The 19,281-nt window shown below is 47.7% G+C and overlaps 1 protein-coding gene across 1 annotated transcript in view; it reads right to left on the bottom strand.

Moving 5' to 3' along the window:
• nr6a1a (nuclear receptor subfamily 6, group A, member 1a) overlaps positions 1-8,775 on the bottom strand; it is a 78,057-nt gene extending 69,282 nt beyond the window's left edge. Inside the window, exon 1 of the mRNA XM_068311800.1 lies at positions 8,626-8,775. Coding sequence (XP_068167901.1) covers positions 8,626-8,677 — 52 coding nt within the window. The 5' untranslated portion in view covers positions 8,678-8,775. The remainder of the gene's footprint in view (positions 1-8,625) is intronic.
• Positions 8,776-19,281: the final 10,506 nt, after the last annotated feature.

The raw sequence follows: 19,281 nt of genomic DNA, 5'->3' as shown, positions 1-19,281 counted from the left end.
GAACATTAAACAGAATTACATGTGTCAAGCGTGTTCCCACTCCGAACGTGAAGACCGACTCACTTCAGGTGTGTACAGGGGTTCGTCGCCTAGCAACACAAATGTAGACCGTGAACATTATCCTTCCAGTAAAACACATGACCTGCTGTTCCAGGTTATTTTACTGCTCCTGTCCCGGCCTGAAGGTCATTAGTTCCAGCCCCCCAGAAGCCACTGGTCCACAGCGCAGTCATCAGCGTATATTATGTTAACTAATGAATGTATGTCTCTATTTGTGCTAATCCAGCCAGGGGGTCACGCGGTGGTCAGAGAGGCGGGGGCTGCGTCACCGCTGCTTGACACGCTCAAAGGAGCAGCTTCCCTTTCATCATGGCGGGGGTCAGGGTTTTACTGCCCGCCAGTCGCAGAGCGCTGCATTGTGCTAAGTCAGGCCCGTCGCAGACATCTGATAATCATCAACCTGAAAGAGCGTCTGTCCACTTCCTGTCAGCTCAGACTCCCAGGACCGGGTCTGACTCCCAGGACCGGGTCTGACTCCCAGGACCGGGTCTGACTCCCAGGACCGGGTCTGACGCGGAGCCACGTCCACACGTATGTAGGTAAATATTCTGATTTATCATGAAACGTGTTTCTGCTGCGACTCCAGCAAGACCTGATCAAGAATCAAGAATCAATTTCATTGTCATTATTAATCCAACAATGAATCTGGGCTCTCATTCAGACGCATTAAAAAAGAACAGGTAAACGGTGGCGGACACGTGCCCCCCTACGATTCACTGACCCACGGCCCACCCTTCAAAGACAGCTTCAGACACTGACGAACCCCCCTGCTGCTCATTAAAGGTCATGTACTGTATGTCCTGAACAGTCATTCTCTCAGTCATTTTCACTGATCCACACATCCTATCACACCCCACTATGGTGACGCCACCACACACCCTAACCCGCCTCTGATTGGCCGGGCGTGGTGATGACACGTCTCACAGCAGCGCTCTCTGAACTACATGTGATGTCAAGAGGAATGTGAGGTGTGTGAAGGTGTGTGAGCGTCAGGAGGGTCTGGATGAGGGGAGCGATCGGGGATCGTTTGCTTTTCCTGAGCGTTCTGATGACTCTGTTGTTCCTGTTGGCGGTGAATGACGGCGGCGTCTGGTGGTCGACGTGTCCCTGAAGGACCAGCAGCATCTAGCGTGACCACTAACGCCCCGCCCTGCCCTCTGGACAGGAAGTGGTCCTCTGACCCCCCCCACAGCGCCGTGGTTCTCTTCTACACACCGAGGTCAGAGCTTTGCAGCTCCCTGTGAACCCAGCGTCCCTCCTTTATGACCTCTGCCCTCCCCATGTGTTGAATATCACAGAGTCCTGACAAAAGCAGGGTGGGGTCGACTGTCCTCGTTACTGTAACCCCCCCCCCAACAAGCGGCTCCTGGCAGACACGTCCCACCTCCACCCACCTCCACCCGCCTTGCAGCTCATTAACAGCTGCTAGCGCCTGAGCCTTAGTGGGATCCCACCCCCCCAGCCTCTCCACCCCCCCAGCCTGTAGCTCATGGATCAAGTGGAGGTTGTAAATACTTTCCTGGGTTACGTGGAGGTCAGCAGAGAGTAGCCATTAATGCCCCAGCAGCAACATCCCTCTGACCCTGGTCACCGTTCCCATAGTGCTCAGTGTGACCCCCCCTCCCCCCACGTGTCCACGCAGTCCACAACACAACACGAGCAGTTCCAGGAAGAGCTGAGCTGACATGATGGAATGAAGAACAGAATACTGTAGAACATGTGTGTCAAACTCAAGGCCCGGGGGCCAAACGTGGCCCTCCACATCATTTAATGTGGCCCCCGAGAGCATAAAAGGTCAGAGTCTAAAAATAAATAGGTCAAACGTGTGCTGTGAGCAACACTACATTTCCCACAATGCAGTAATTGTGTAATAGTTTGATCCTTGATTGATGGAGTTCTGTGGGTTTAATAACCTGACAAATGAAAAGGATTTATGTTAGAACAGAGAAACAAACAAACATGTTTTTTCTGTCTAACTGTAATGTTTGGAACTAGAATCAGTCAGAAATTCAGTTATTTAACATTAAGGAGTAGTTACATTTAGTTACATTAGACTGAGTTACATTTAGTTACATTTATTAGTTACATTAAGGAGTAGTTACATTTAGTTACATTACACTGAGTTACATTTAGTTACATTTATTAGTTACATTAAGGAGTAGTTACATTTAGTTACATTACACTGAGTTACATTTAGTTACATTTATTAGTTACATTAAGGAGTAGTTACATTTAGTTACATTACACTGAGTTACATTTAGTTACATTTATTAGTTACATTAAGGAGTAGTTACATTTAGTTACATTACACTGAGTTACATTTAGTTACATTTATTAGTTACATTAAGGAGTAGTTACATTTAGTTACATTACACTGAGTTACATTTAGTTACATTTATTAGTTACATTAAGGAGTAGTTACAATTAGTTACATTACACTGAGTTACATTTAGTTACATTTATTAGTTACATTAAGGAGTAGTTACATTTTGTTACATTACACTGAGTTACATTTAGTTACATTTATTAGTTACATTAAGGAGTAGTTACATTTAGTTACATTACACTGAGTTACATTTAGTTACATTTATTAGTTACATTAAGGAGTAGTTACATTTAGTTACATTAGACTGAGTTACATTTAGTTACATTTATTAGTTACATTAAGGAGTAGTTACATTTAGTTACATTACACTGAGTTACATTTAGTTACATTTATTAGTTACATTAAGGAGTAGTTACATTTAGTTACATTACACTGAGTTACATTTAGTTACATTTATTAGTTACATTAAGGAGTAGTTACATTTAGTTACATTACACTGAGTTACATTTAGTTACATTTATTAGTTACATTAAGGAGTAGTTACATTTAGTTACATTACACTGAGTTACATTTAGTTACATTTATTAGTTACATTAAGGAGTAGTTACATTTAGTTACATTACACTGAGTTACATTTAGTTACATGTATTAGTTACATTAAGGAGTAGTTACATTTAGTTACATTACACTGAGTTACATTTAGTTACATTTATTAGTTACATTAAGGAGTAGTTACAATTAGTTACATTACACTGAGTTACATTTAGTTACATTTATTAGTTACATTAAGGAGTAGTTACATTTAGTTACATTACACTGAGTTACATTTAGTTACATTTATTAGTTACATTAAGGAGTAGTTACATTTAGTTACATTACACTGAGTTACATTTAGTTACATTTATTAGTTACATTAAGGAGTAGTTACATTTAGTTACATTACACTGAGTTACATTTAGTTACATTTATTAGTTACATTAAGGAGTAGTTACATTTAGTTACATTACACTGAGTTACATTGAGTTACATCTATTAGTTACATCTGGCCCTTTGAGGACAGCTGTGATGCTGATGTGGCCCTCAGTGAAGATGAGTTTGACCCCCTGCTGTATGTTATCATCACTGAATACTGTTTCAGACATATATGCAGATGATTTCTTCAGTCACCTTAAAATTAATCTTTTCTGTGAGGAATTACTTAAAAATGATCATCGTTCATTTACATTACTTCAGTAACGCTAGACCACAAAGTTTTCAATGAAGCAATCACTTCATTTGGACACACTCACAAATACAGTAACTCCTGGAGAGTATTGACTCTTCCAAGCGATTGTGAACACAGAGAGCGTAGCTTTGTGCTGATAAACTGTCGCTACGGTAAGGCGCCGCTAGCAGTATCTCAGGATATTCAGCCTTGATTTTAATTCAGAACATTAGCAGAGATTTTGTTATCTTTACCATAATTTGCATCTGATGCAATTGATCTTCCTTCCGGATGTGGATCCGCCAGGGAGGTCCATGAACGGGGCACTGGTCCCTTCCCTGTCAGTGGGAGGGTCTTTTGGGTTTGGAACTAACCAGGGCTAACGGAGCGCTGGGAGAAGACCAGATTGTATTTATAGAGCAGGCACAGGGTGCTGCTGCCGTGGCTCCGGTTCCTCAAACACTGTCCAGCGGTCTCTGTGTGGACAGTCTCTGTGTGGACAGTCTCTATGTAGGCAGTCTATGTGGACAGTCTCTGTGTGGACAGTCTCTGTGTGGACAGTCTCTATGTAGGCAGTCTATGTGGACAGTCTCTGTGTGGACAGTCTCTATGTGGGCAGTCTATGTGGACAGTCTCTGTGTGGACAGTCTGTGTGTAGGAAGTCTGTGTATGGAAAGTCTCTGTGTGGACAGTCTCTATGTAGACAGTCACTATGTAGACAGTCACTATGTAGACAGTCTCTATGTGGACAGTCTCTGTGTGTAGACAGTCTCTATGTAGGCAGTCTCTGTGTGGACAGTCTCTATGTAGACAGTCTCTGTGTGGACAGTCTCTATGTAGACAGTCTCTGTGTGGACAGTCTCTATGTAGACAGTCTGTGTGGACAGTCTCTGTGTGGACAGTCTCTGTGTGGACAGTCTCTATGTAGACAGTCTCTGTGTAGACAGTCACTATGTAGACAGTCTCTATGTTGGCAGTCTCTGTGTGGACAGTCTCTATGTAGACAGCCTGTGTAGACAGTCTCTGTGTGGACAGTCTCTGTGTGGACAGTCTCTGTGTGTGGACAGTCTCTGTGTGGACAGTCTGTGTGTAGACAGTCTGTTTGTGGACAGTCGTCTCTTTCTGTTTGTGTGAGAAGACATTTGAGTCCATCTCCTCACAAAGATGTTCTGAACGGTGTTGGTCAGAAACCGTCCTCCTGGTCCTCATGACAGACCACCGTGTCTCAGCGTCCGATGCTGTTTCATCAGTTGCTATGGATGGAGGTAGTCTGCAGGGGGCGCTGGGCTCAGCAGCAGCCAGGATCTGGTCTTGACCAATCGCACGAGGCTTCCTAGCCTTAGCAACATGACTGACCACTGAGCCTGGTGCTCTGGTGCAGCCTGGAGCGGCGGCCTTCAAGACGGCCTTCTGCCCTACTAGATCCTGTCGTCCATTCAAAGGACTCAGGCTTCAGGATGGTGTTTGTGTCGGTCAGCTGAAGCTGTGCTGAAGCTGTGCTGAAGCTGTGCTGAAGCTGTGCTGAAGCTGTGCTGAAGCTGTGCTGAAGCCATGGTGAAGTGTTTGTGTCGGGAGCTGAAGCTGAACGTGCTGAAGCACCTACACACAGGTCAGCACTGTTTAGACAGGAAGTAGAGGTTTTACATGAATGAAACACTGGTTCTCAAACAGGGAACTGGGAGTTCAGATCCTTTAAAGATCTTGTTTGTGTTCCTGCTGTCCAACACACACCACTCTTCACTCTTCATCATCAGCTACTCATCATCAGAGGAATCCATTACTAGAAGACTCCTGCAGCCACACAACACCCCCCCCCCTCCAGCACTCCCAATGACCCGAGTGTCATTGTGTGCATTTTCAAGGCCTTGTTTTCACTTTGAACCTGGTGTGTGTGTGTGTGTGTGTGTGTGTGTGTGTGTGTGTGTGTGTGTGTGTGTGTGTGTGTGTGTGTGTGTGTGTGTGTGTGTGTGTGTGTGTGTGTGTGTGTGTGTGTGTGTGTGGTGGAGAGATGAGGAACTGACCTGAACCACTGATGTTTCATAAAGGACCAAACGCTCTGAGGCTGAGTGTGTTTACAGGAGGACCTCCTGGTGTGTGTTGTGTGTTGTTGTGTGTTGTTGTTATGTTGTGTGTTGTTGTGTGTTGTGTTGTTGTGTGTTGTTGTGTGTTGTTGTGTGTCGTTGTGTGTTGTTGTGTGTTGTTGTTATGTTGTGTGTTGTTGTGTGTTGTGTTGTTGTGTGTTGTTGTGTGTTGTGTTGTTGTGTGTTGTGTTGTTGTGTGTTGTTGTGTGTTGTGATGTTGTGTGTTGTTGTGTTACTGTTGCGTCACCACCTGTCCTCTCCATCCTGACCACGCTGGTTGCCTGGTAACAGCAGCATCAGGATGAAGGACACTCAGACCTCTGACAGGACGTGTCAGTCAGGGCGACGCCCCCCAGTCCTGATCTTTGTTCTCCCCCCCCAGGAGAGATGAAGCTTCAGCTGAAGCGAGGATCACCCCCCCATCCCTCCTAGTTACTCGTCTATACCCTACATGTAAACCTCGACCCCTCGGGACCACCGGGGGCGTCCTGGACGCCTCCAGGTCCTCACGGGTCTCATGTTCACACCTGATTTGTACCTGCAGGATCTGCACTGACACTGATCCCAGACAGACATTTGTGTGGGGGGGTCAGAGGTTCTGGGTGACCTGTGGACACCAGTCTTGTCCTTCACACTCCTGGACTTTAAAGGCGGAGCGTTTGACTGAATTTTACCCAGAAGACACTGCTCAGCTGGTGAACATCTGGGTCTCCTCTGATGAAGACGACCAGCGTGAGAACAACACCTGTCTGCTGGTTCACCTGGAGGAGATCAGTCTCTACCGGTCAGGTGTCTTTAGCTCAGAGCTGGGGGGGGGAGGCAGTCAGCTGCTTTTCCCAACCAATCAGATGGCAGCGTTCTGAAGCGTAGGGCCTGTTTTTATTTGTGTTGACACAACAAACAAAGCCAATGATTGGCTCCTGTTTCCCAATGCCAGGGGCCACGGGGCCCGAACCCCATTCATCGGGGGGGGGTTCAAATGTTCCAACCATCTGCTGTGGAGCTGAGAGATCAATCACTCTGATTGGAACGCTAATCAGAGCTGAATGGAGACCCAGAATCAAACCCAGACCTGGTTCTGGGGGGACTATGGACCGGGGGGGGGGGCAGCATTGATTGTTTTTACACTTTGGACTGTTGGTCACAGAAAACAGATTTATCTAAGTGACAAAATGAGTGTGTGTGTGTGTGTGTGTGTGTGTGTGTGTGTGTGTGTGTGTGTGTGTGTGTGTGTGTGTGTGTGTGTGTGTGTGTGTGTGTGTGTGTGTGTGTGTGTCACTGATAGAGGGAATCAGGTTAAGAGGACCATGATGGATCACATCTGTCCCCGTGGACCCCCCCCCCGAAGCCCCTCCCCCTCTACTGTACTCCCACGGGCTCGTCATTCAAGCTTCACCGTGGGGGGGTTGGCTTTCTATTCCTGCCCCACCCACTGCCAGTTCTGCCCCTCACCCTGCCGGGGGGGTGAGGGGGTGGGGGTGGACTAGCCCCCCAAGGAAGAGCAGAACAGGGGCTGACAAAGCACTTTCTTCAAGCCCTCGCCCCAGCAGAGGGGGCAGGGCCTCCCAGCAGAGGGGGCAGGGCCTCCCAGCAGAGGGGGCAGGGCCTCCCGGCAGAGTGGGCAGGGCCTCCCAGCAGAGGGGGCAGGGCCTCCCAGCAGAGGGGGCAGGGCCTCCCAGCAGAGGGGGCAGGGCCTCCCGGCAGAGTGGGCAGGGCCTCCCAGCAGAGGGGGCAGGGCCTCCCAGCAGAGTGGGCAGGGCCTCCCGGCAGAGTGGGCAGGGCCTCCCAGCAGAGTGGGCGTGGCCACGGCCCTCCTGTTCAGATCAGGGATCAATGGGAATGGAGTTTGTTCTTCACACCAGGGAGGGGGTGTGTTCACGTCTGGGGGGGTCTGGAGGAACCAGTGGTTCTACCAGAACAGGACCTCTGATGACCCCCAGTAATCACACAAACACATGTCCATGGGGGGGCGCGGGGTCCACAGCATGGGGGCTCGACCCAAACACAGACCCCCGCCCCCCCCGTCTGTTCAGCTTTGTGAAATAAATAAATCCACACAGAACGTAAATAACACGACCCCCCCCCCCCCGAGGGCTAGCTGTCCGCGCTGCTGCGGCTAAATCTAACCGTAGATGATGTCATCAGTCTCCCATGATGTCATCATCTAGAAGCAGCAGCCTCCTGATAGGCTGACCCTGATCATGTGACTCTTAATCAGCTCCAGATCTGCCCCGTCCCCCCCGTCCATCTGCCCCTCACATCCCAGCTGGGTGGCGGGAGGCAGGGTACACCCCGGATGAAACGCCAGCTCATCAGGGGGCCACACAAAAGACAAAGGACCACACACACCTGTGGACACGCCCCCCGCTCACCTGACATGGACAACCCAAAGACCTCTGCTCCTGGTCAGGACACTGGAGGACCCCCGCCCCCAGCGGGACACGTCACGTCCACACCGGTCAGCCCTACAGGAATTTTAATCTTGGGGGGGTCAATAAATCTTCAGTCACCGCGGTGTGCGCGCATTCACGCGCATTTACGCGCACACCGGAACCGCTCCCGGCTCCAGGGCTTCTCCAAGTTCAAAAGTTCACATTTTATGACCCCCCCGGAGCCGGACTGGCCCCCACCACAGAAACACTGCGACCTCCGCTCCACGCAGCCCCGTGAACGCGCGCACGGGGACGCGACACACACTGATCACTTCTGGTGGTGAGTTCACTTCAGTACACACACACACACACACACACACACACACACACACACACACACACACACACACACACACACACACACACACACACACACACACACACACACACACACACCAGCGTGGAGAAGACGGATCCAGAAGTGCGTGACAAACATTCGTGCGGGGGGGGGGGGGTCTAACGGGGTCCTGGTGGGGCGGCAGCGGGTCGGGCGGTACCGTGGGGTGGGGGGGGTCCACTTACCGGTGCTCCGCTCCGGGTACTCGAACCCGGTCGTCCTGTTCTCCACCTCCATCCTCCAGCATCGGATGATCCGAGTCAGATCCGCGCCCCCCAACGCCCGCAGGCGGAGCCGCTGGTCCCGGTGCCGCTGGTCCCGGTGCCGCTGGTCCCGGTGCCGGTGCAGTCTGAAGCGGTTCGTTGCCCCGTCTCCCCCCGGCTGGCTCACTGCTCGGACCGCCGTCCCATGATTCCACCCTCAGCTCCCGTGAGGGAATAACCGGATCCACACCCCCAGGGGTGGTGCGTTCACGGACCGCTCGGAGGGCGGGGACCTGCTCTGGTGTCCGGACACGTCACGTAGACACGTCACGGGCTTAATGAGCAGCTGATCGATAACTGATTATAGATGACTGTTTGAACAGCAGCAGATTTAAACATTTAAACCAGCAAAGACCTTTCTACGTCTACTGGTTTAACACACACACACACACACACACACACACACACACACACACACACACACACACACTCACACACACACACACACACACACTCTACATGTTTCTATCAGGTTGTTAACAGTTTGATTCCCTCCTCCTTTAAATCAGGTCATGACGTCACAGACAGAACCAAATGAGTGTGAACTGACGTCCTTCCCTTCAGAAGGTCACCACAGGTGACGTCAGGTGACCTCAGGGTGTTTGTGTTCACACTCCAGACTGCACATGTAACAAACCCTCAGGACACCAGAGAACATGCGTGTTTCTACACACACGAGTCTGAAGTAGGTTCTGACCTCATGTCAGAGTCAAAGACAGTCGGGAGGAGTCAGAACCCAGAGAGTCCAGCCCCAACAGGTGTGTGTTTATAGTAGACTTATATACAGGTGTGTGTTTATAGTAGACTTATATACAGGTGTGTGTTTATAGTAGACTATATACAGGTGTGTTAATAATAGTAGACTTATATACAGGTGTGTGTTAATAAGAGTAGACTATATACAGGTGTGTGTTAATAAGAGTAGACTATATACAGGTGTGTGTTTATAGTAGACTATATACAGGTGTGTGTTTATAGTAGAATTATATACAGGTGTGTGTTTATAGTAGACTATATACAGGTGTGTGTTAATAAGAGTAGACTATATACAGATGTGTGTTAATAAGAGTAGACTATATACAGGTGTGTGTTTATAGTAGACTATATACAGGTGTGTGTTTATAGTAGACTATATACAGGTGTGTGTTAATAAGAGTAGACTATATACAGGTGTGTGTTTATAGTAGAATTATATACAGGTGTGTGTTTATAGTAGACTTATATACAGGTGGGTGTTAATAAGAGTAGACTATATACAGGTGTGTGTTTATAGTCAACTATATACAGGTGTGTTTATAGTAGACTATACACAGGTGTGTGTTCATAGACTATATACAGGTGTGTGTTCATAGTAGACTATATACAGGTGTGTGTTTATGGGTGTAGACTATATACAGGTGTGTGTTTATAGGAGTAGACTATATACAGGTGTGTGTTTATAGGAGTAGACTATATACAGGTGTATGTTTATGGGAGTAGACTATATACAGGTGTGTGTTTATGGGAGTAGACTATATACAGGTGTGTGTTTATGGGAGTAGACTATATACAGGTGTGTGTTTATAGTAGACTATATACAGGTGTGTGTTTATGGGAGTAGACTATATACAGGTGTGTGTTTATGGGAGTAGACTATATACAGGTGTGTGTTTATGGGAGTAGACTATATACAGGTGTGTGTTTATGGGAGTAGACTATATACAGGTGTGTGTTTATAGTAGACTATATACAGGTGTGTGTTTATGGGAGTAGACTATATACAGGTGTGTGTTTATGGGAGTAGACTATATACAGGTGTGTGTTTATGGGAGTAGACTATATACAGGTGTGTGTTTATGGGAGTAGACTATATACAGGTGTGTGTTTATGGGAGTAGACTATATACAGGTGTGTGTTTATGGGAGTAGACTATATACAGGTGTGTGTTTATAGGAGTAGACTATATACAGGTGTGTGTTTATGGGAGTAGACTATATACAGGTGTGTGTTTATGGGAGTAGACTATATACAGGTGTGTGTTTATGGGAGTAGACTATATACAGGTGTGTGTTTATAGGAGTAGACTATATACAGGTGTGTGTTTATGGGAGTAGACTATATACAGGTGTGTGTTTATGGGAGTAGACTATTGTTGCGTTTTGATTTCCATATTCCTCTTCACCCATAATTATGAGGCGGTACACGGGTTAAACCTCCGTGACTTTTATTTGGGTAGTCTTCTCACCGCAGAGGCACACACTCACAGCAGCGAGACAACACATCTAATTAATGGCACATCACCTAGAGTAACACCCGCCAAAAATATCACGTATCCCATCTGACGTAAACAAACGGCGACGTAAAGTCCGTTACTGTCGTAAAACTAAAACATAAATACAGCAGCTAATGAGAGCTTCCCCCAATATTATAATATAAAGGTAAATAAAGATTAATGAGATCACATATTTAACAGCCCCTCTTGATCTCATCATCAAAACCATTTTAATTTAAACAAAAAATAATCAGCCCTTTTTAATTCCCAAAGAACCACATTTTAAATGTATCTATCTTGAACTTTGTTGTAGGTTTTGTTAGGATGTCTGCGATCATCTGCTCTGACAGGCAGTACTTATTTTACCCTCATCGATTGTTTCACGAATGAAATGATACTTCACGTCAATATTTTTAGATCTTTGTCTCTTAACAGGGTTTTTATTGAGCGCAATGGCCCCTTGATTGTCTCCATGGACTACCGTACAACTGTGCACCCTATCATCCATCCCAGTCAGTAATTGTGACAGGTGCATGTTTTCTTGGGCAGTGGTGGCTAGGCCAATATATTCAGCCTCACATGTTGACGAGGCCATTGTCTGCTGTTTCTTTGTCTTCCACGAAATTGCAGGACCTTGTTTGGTCAAACTGAAACAGTAGCCTATAGTACTACACCTGTCTTCAACAGATGATGCCCAGTCTGAGTCACTGAAAGTTGTCAGGCTCAAATTCTCCATACTTTTCTTGAAAATCAGCTCATAGTCGTGTGTGCCTTTCAAATACCTCAGCACATGCTTTGCAGCCACGAGGTTTTCTATTTTTGTGTTTGCCAGACTTTGGGATAGTTTGCTTACAATCTAACTAATGTCAGGTCTGGTGCAAGTCGTGGCATAAATCAGGCTGCCCACAATCTCTCTATACTCTTTGGGGTTGGCAGATTCATTTTGATCATGTTTATCAGTTATAGGGATGCTTCCTAATTTTTGCTCACATGGAGTAGATCTGGCTTTACACTCTGACATCCCAAATCTTTCATGCATCTTTTACTTTTTCTGACTCATTTTGATCTCATTCTCCCCTTGCTCAAAATATATGCCTAAAAAATATGATATTTTTCCCAGATCTTTCATGTGAAATTTTGACTTCATGGTCTCTTTGAATATGTCAAGTACATCATTGCTCTTTGCTGCAATGATCAAGTCATCCACCCAAATGATTACGATCATTGTATCATCTTCAATTTGTTTTCTGTACACACAGTGGTCAGAAAGATTCCTCGCAAAGTTGTCCTGCTCTAAATGGTCATTTAGGCGTCTGTAGCAGTTTCTTCTTGATTGTTTTAGCCCATAAAGTGATTTCTTTAGTCTGCACACCAGTTTCTCTACTGTTTCAGACATCTTTTCAAACCCTTCTGGCTGTTACATGTAGATCTCTTCATCAATTGGAGCATGTAAATATGCTGTCTTAACATCCATCTGATGGATAATGAAGTTGTTTTGTACAGCTATCTGCATTAGTGCTCGTACTAACGTCATGCTGGCTGTTGGTGCGAATGTTTTATGATAGTCTATGCCGTCTGTTTGATTGTAACCCTTAGCTACATATCTTGCTTTAAATATTTTCAGGGAATATACCCATTTTCCTCCAACTGCTTTTCTCCCGTATTACTTCCTTGAGTAGTCACCTTATCGTGGTGGAGGGGTTTGTGTGTCCCAATGATCCTAGGAGCTAAGTTGTCTGGGGCTTTCTGCCCCTGGTAGGGTCACCCATGGCAAACAAGTCCTACGTGAGGGACCAGACAAAGTACTGCTCAAAGACCCTAAATGATGATTACAAACAATGGAACACGTTTTCCCTTGCCCGGATGTGGGTCACCGGGGCCCCCCTCTGGAGCCAGGCCTGGAGGTGGGGCTCGAAGGCAAGCGCCTGGTGGCCGGGCCTGCACCCATGGGGCCCGGTCGGGCGCAGCCCGAAAGGACAACGTGGGTCCCTCTTCCCATGGGCTCACCACCTGTGGGAGGGGCGATAGGGGTCGGGTGCACTGTGAGCTGGGCGGTGGCCGAAGGCGGGGACCTTGGCGATCCGATCCCCGGCTACAGAAGCTGGCTCTTGGGACGTGGAATGTCACCTCCCTGGCAGGGAAGGAGCCTGAGCTGGTGTGTGAGGTCGAGAAGTTCCAACTAGATGTAGTCGGGCTCACCTCCACACACAGCTTGGGCTCTGGTACCGGTCCTCTCGAGAGGGGTTGGACTCTCCTCCACTCTGGAGTTGCCCATGGTGAGAGACGCCGAGCAGGTGTAGGTATACTTATAGCCCCCTGGCTTGGCGCCTGTACATTGGGGTTCACCCCGGTGGACGAGAGGGTAGCCTCCCTCCGCCTTCGGGTGGGGGGACGGGTCCTGACTGTTGTTTGTGCGTATGCACCAAACAGCAGTTCAGAGTACCCACCCTTTTTGGAGTCCTTGGAGGGGGTGCTGGAGAGCGCTCCCACTGGGGACTCCATCGTTCTGCTGGGGGACTTCAATGCTCACGTGGGCAATGACAGTGAGACCTGGAAGGGTGTGATTGGGAGGAACGGCCCCCCCGATCAGAGCCCGGGTGGTGTTCAGTTATTGGACTTCTGTGCTTGTCACGGACTGTCCATAACGAACACCATATTCAGACATAAGGGTGTCCATATGTGCACTTGGCACCAGGACACCCTAGGCCGCAGTTCGATGATCGACTTTGTGGTCATGTCATCGGACTTGCGGCCGCATGTCTTGGACACTCGAGTGAAGAGAGGGGCGGAGCTGTCAACCGATCACCACCTGGTGGTGTGTTGGCTCCGATGGTGGGTGAAGATGCCGGTCCGACCTGGCAGACCCAAACGTATTGTGAGGGTCTGCTGGGAACGCCTGGCGGAATCCCCTGTCAGAAGGAGTTTCAACTCCCACCTCCGGCAGAACTTCACTCACGTTCCGGGGGAGGCGGGGGACATTGAGTCTGAGTGGACCATGTTCCACGCCTCCATTGTCGAAGCGGCTGACCGCAGCTGCAGCCGTTAGGTGGTCGGTGCCTGTCGTGGCGGGAACCCCAAAACCCGTTGGTGGACATCAGAGGTAAGGGATGCCGTCAAGCTGAAGAAGGAGTCCTATCAGACCTTTTTGGCCTGTGAGACTCCTGAAGCAGCTGATGGGTACCGGCTGGCCAAGCGGAATGCAGCTTTGGTGGTTGCTGAGGCAAAAACTCAGGCGTGGGAGGAGTTCAGTGAGGCCTTAGAGGACGACTTCCAGATGGCTTCGAAGAAATTCTGGTCCACCATCAGGCGTCTCAGGAGGGGGAAGCAGTGCAGCATCCACACTGTGTATAGTGGGGATGGGGCTCTGCTGACCTCAACTCGGGACGTTGTGACTCGGTGGGGAGAATACTTCGAAGACCTCCTCAATCCCGCAGACACGCCTTCCCATGAGGAAGCAGAGTCTGGGTTCTCTGAGGCGGGCTCTCCTATTTCTGGGGTTGAGGTCACCGAGGTAGTTAAAAAGCTCCTCGGCGGCAGGGCCCCGGGGGTGGATGAGATCCGCCCGAAGTTCCTAAAGGCTCTGGATGTTGTTGGGCTGTCCTGGTTGACACGCCTCTGCAACATCGCGTGGACAACGGGGACAGTGCCTCTGGATTGGCAGACTGGGTGGTGGTGCCCCTTTTTAAGAAGGGGGACCGGAGGATGTGCTCCAACGACAGGGGGAACACACTCCTCAGCCTGCATGGCAAGGTCTATTCAGGGGTTCTGGAGAGGAGGGTCCGTCGGGAAGTCGAATTTCGGATTCAGGGGGAGCAGTGTGGTTTTCGTCCTGGCCGTGGAACAGTGGACCAGCTCTACACCCTCCGCAGGGTCCTTGAGGGGGCATGGGAGTTCGCCCAACCAGTCTACATGTGTTTTGTAGACTTGGAGAAGGCGTTCGACCGTGTTCCTCGGAGGGTTCTGTGGGGGGTGCTTCGGGAGTATGGGGTACCGAACCCATTGATAAGGGCTGTTCAGTCCCTGTACGACCAATGTCAGAGTTTGGTCCGCGCTGCCGGCAGTAAGTCGGATTCGTTTCCAGTGAGGGTTGGACTCCGCCAAGGCTGCCCTTTGTCACCGATTCTGTTCATAACTTTTATGGACAGAATTTCTAGGCGCAGCCAAGGCGTTGAGGGTGTCCGGTTTGGTGGCCTCAGTATTGCGTCTCTGCTTTTTGCAGATGACGTGTTGCTGTTGGCTTCATCAAGCCGTGATCTCCAACTCTCACTTGAGCGGTTCGCAGCCGAGTGTGAAGCGGTTCAGATGAGAATCAGCACCTCCAAATCTGAGACCATGGTCCTCAGTCGGACAAGGGTGGAGTGCCCTCTCCAGGTTGGGGATGAGATCCTGCCCCAAGTGGAGGAGTTCAAGTATCTCGGGGTCTCTTTCACGAGTGAGGGTACAATGGAACGGGAGATCGACAGGCGGATCGGTGCAGCGTCTGCAGTGATGTGGACTCTGTATCGGTCCGTCGTGGTGAAGAAGGAGCTGAGCCGAAAGGCAAAGCTCTCGATTTACCGGTCGATCTACGTTCCTGCACTCACATATGGTCACGAGCTGTGGGTCGTGACCCAAAGAACGAGATCCCGGATACAAGCAGCCGAAATGAGTTTCCTCCGCAGGGTGTCCGGGCTCTCCCTTAGAGATAGGGTGAGAAGTTCGGTCATCCGGGAGGGACTCAGAGTCGAGCCGCTGCTCCTCCACATCGAGAGGAGCCAGATGAGGTGGCTCGGGCATCTGGTCAGGATGCCTCCTGGACGCCTCCCTGGTGAGGTGTTCCGGGCACGTCCTACCGGGAGGAGGCCCAGGGGACGACCCAGGACACGCTGGAGAGACTATGTCTCCCGGCTGGTCTGGGAACGCCTTAGGATTCTCCCATAGGAGCTGGACGAAGTGGCTAGGGGGAGGGAAGTCTGGGCTTCCTGCTTAAGCTGCTGCCCCCGCGGAAGAGAATGGATGGGTGGATAGATTCTTTTCTCCCTTTGGGTAAAGTTGTCAGTTCAAAAGTGCCGTTCTGTTTAAGTGAGTCAATTTCTTCCTTTATGGCACATTTCCATCCGGGTGCCTCATGTGACTTCACTTCTTCACTATAAGTCTGAGGGACTCCACTCTCAGCCCTGTAACAATAATCAACAGTTGCGTGACTATCATCACTATCATTAAGGTCTGTCTGATAATCATCTAGGTATTTTGGAGCAACTTTTTCTCGTCTAGGATACCGAGTGACTTGGCTATACCTGGATTTTGTGTCTGAATTTCTCTCCTTTTCATTTGTTACTTTTTCTTCTGCTTTATCATCTTGTGTGGTATCTATGCTAGTACTTTCCTCATTCTCATTTTGCGTTCGGTTTTCTGTTTCATTCTCACTTTGTGAGGTTTCTAATGTCTTCTCATCTGTAGGTTTTCTGCTTTCATATACCTGGACCTCAGGATCACAATCATCTGTTTGTGTCTGTTGTTCAGCTCGGCTCTCTTCGATGAATTTTACTAGTCTATGCTTTGACACTTTTTCTGTGTGTGGATTATAAACTAGGTATGCAGGGCTGTCCTTACTGTATCCCACAAATATTCCTTTCTCACACCTGGGATCCAATTTCTTACTATCATACCTATATGTATAGCACTTGGTCCCAAACACCCACATTTTTGAGAGATTAGGCTTTCTCCCTGTTAACATGAAGTATGGTGTATTTCCGATTATATCACTATAACATCTGTTTCGAATATGGGCAGCACTCTGGACAGCATAAGGCCATAAAACCTTTGGTAACCCTTTTTCTAATAGCAAACACCTTCCCATTTCAAAAAGAGTCCTCCATTGCCTCTCTGCTGTCCCATTTTGATGGGGAGAGTATGGGGATGATGTTTCATGTCTTATGCCTTTTTCTCTTAAGAGAGATTGAAAGGCATCTCCAGTGTATTCAGTGCCGTTGTCTGACCTGATACATTTTACTCTGCCATATAATTCACTGTCAGCAAGAAACTTCTCTGTGGCTAGTGTAGCTTCACTCTTGTTTTTGAGGAAATAGACAGACACTGCCCCTGAATAATCATCTGTGAATGAAATGACATATTTATGCCCTTCTAGGCTAATTGGGTCAGTAGGACCTGACAAGTCTGTATGTACCATCTCTAAAGGTGACCTGGCTTTTGCATCAGCCTGCCTATTCCTGCTCCTGGTGAATTTACCTTCCGTGCATACATTTCAGTTCACCTCTGTCTGGCCTGTGATCTTCATACCCTCTACCAAATCTGGTCATTTTAACACATCTTTAACATTGCAGCGCCCCAAAATCTCATGCCATCTTTTCACATCACAAGTTAAGTTTACTGTATCCCTAGATAATATGTCATGATACTGTTTTTGGTTATTTACCGTTCTTATATAGTAGAGTCTCTCATGCTCCTTTATGCTGCACACTGTCCCTTCTTTGGTGATGAATCTGTTCTGTCCTTCTTTGAATATCACACTTGCTCCATCAGCTGTGGCTGCCTTCACGGAGATGAAATCCTGAGGATATGATGGGATGTATAAGGCTTTCTTTAAGGTCACCGAAACAGGTTTTCCATCAACGTCCTGAAGGAGCACCTCTGCGTCTCCTCTTTTTAACGCCACGTTGTTCCTTCTGGTTCCATCCGCAAGCTCCATGTAATGTCTCCCTGGGTCAAAAGACCCGTCAAATCTTGTGAATCTGTCTTGTTCTGTAATGATGTGTGACGTGGCACCACAGTCCACCATCAGTCCATTTTCTTTGATGTTTTCTGGGAGGATCTTTTGAGTGACCTTGAATATACAGGTGTGCTCATCTTTCTCATGTTCCTCTCTGATTTCCCTAGTTTGGTTTGCTGAATCTTCTTTGAACTTTAATTTCCTTCTGCATGTCTCATCAGTGTGGCTTGAGCTCCTGTGGAAGCTGCACCATTTGGGTTCTGACTTTTGGTGGCAGGCTTTTGCCAAATGGCCACGGTTACCACATCTATAGCAGGTCACCATCAACATGTCCACTTTCATCAGGTTGCCTGATTTAGGTGTGCTGTCGAACTTCTGTCTCTTCATAACTTCTTAGTTTACTTTTAAATTGTATGAACCTCATGTCTTCACTGCTCTGTGTTACGCGAATGACGAAAGGCTTGTATGGCTCTGGAAGTCCCCTCATCACCATAGCGACCATCAGCTCATCACTGATCACTTGCTTTGTGTTTCTCAGAGCAGTTACCACCTTTTCCGCTCTGATAATGTAGTCTGTCACACTTTCACCAGACGTTTTCTTGAGAGAACACAGTTCGTTGTACAGGGAAATAATTCTGGGCTTACCCTGGCTGGCGTAATGGTCCCGCAGTATTTTCAGAGCTTTTCGACTGTCATCTGCAGCCTCCCTCAGTACCAACGACAGGCTTTTATCGTCGAGAAACTTAATTAACTCTGCGTAACATTCTGCATTCTTCTCTGGGTTTAGGTCTGCAGTGGATAATATTAAGTCCTTCAAACCTTCAAGTCTCATGTGTCCCAGAAACAACTAATCGTTGCCATCTTCCTCCTGTTGCTTGTAGCCTGGGCCCATTGCCTGTTGCGTTTTGATTTCCATATTCCTCTTCACCCATAATTATGAGGCGGTACACGGGTTAAACCTCCGTGACTTTTATTTGGGTGGTCTTCTCACCACAGAGGCACACACTCACAGCAGCGAGACAACACATCTAATTAATGGCACATCACCTAGAGTAACACCCGCCAAAAATATCACGTATCCCATCTGACGTAAACAAACGGCGACGTAAAGTCCGTTACTGTCGTAAAACTAAAACATAAATACAGCAGCTAATGAGAGCTTCCCCCAATATTATAATATAAAGGTAAATAAAGATTAATGAGATCACATATCTTAACAACTATATACAGGTGTGTGTTTATAGTAGACTATATACAGGTGTGTGTTTATAGTAGACTATATACAGGTGTGTGTTTATAGTAGACTATATACAGGTGTGTGTTTATAGGAGTAGACTATATACAGGTGTGTGTTTATAGGAGTAGACTATATACAGGTGTGTGTTTATAGTAGACTATATACAGGTGTGTGTTTATGGGAGTAGACTATATACAGGTGTGTGTTTATAGTAGACTATATACAGGTGTGTGTTTATAGTAGACTATATACAGGTGTGTGTTTATAGTAGACTATATGCAGGTGTGTGTTTATAGTAGACTATATACAGGTGTGTGTTTATAGTAGACTATATACAGGTGTGTGTTTATAGTAGACTATATACAGGTGTGTGTTTATAGT

This window comes from Antennarius striatus, chromosome 3, assembly GCF_040054535.1.
Source record: "Antennarius striatus isolate MH-2024 chromosome 3, ASM4005453v1, whole genome shotgun sequence".
In the NCBI taxonomy this organism is placed as follows: Eukaryota; Metazoa; Chordata; class Actinopteri; order Lophiiformes; family Antennariidae; genus Antennarius; species Antennarius striatus.
This window is presented reverse-complemented; position numbering and strand designations above follow the sequence as displayed.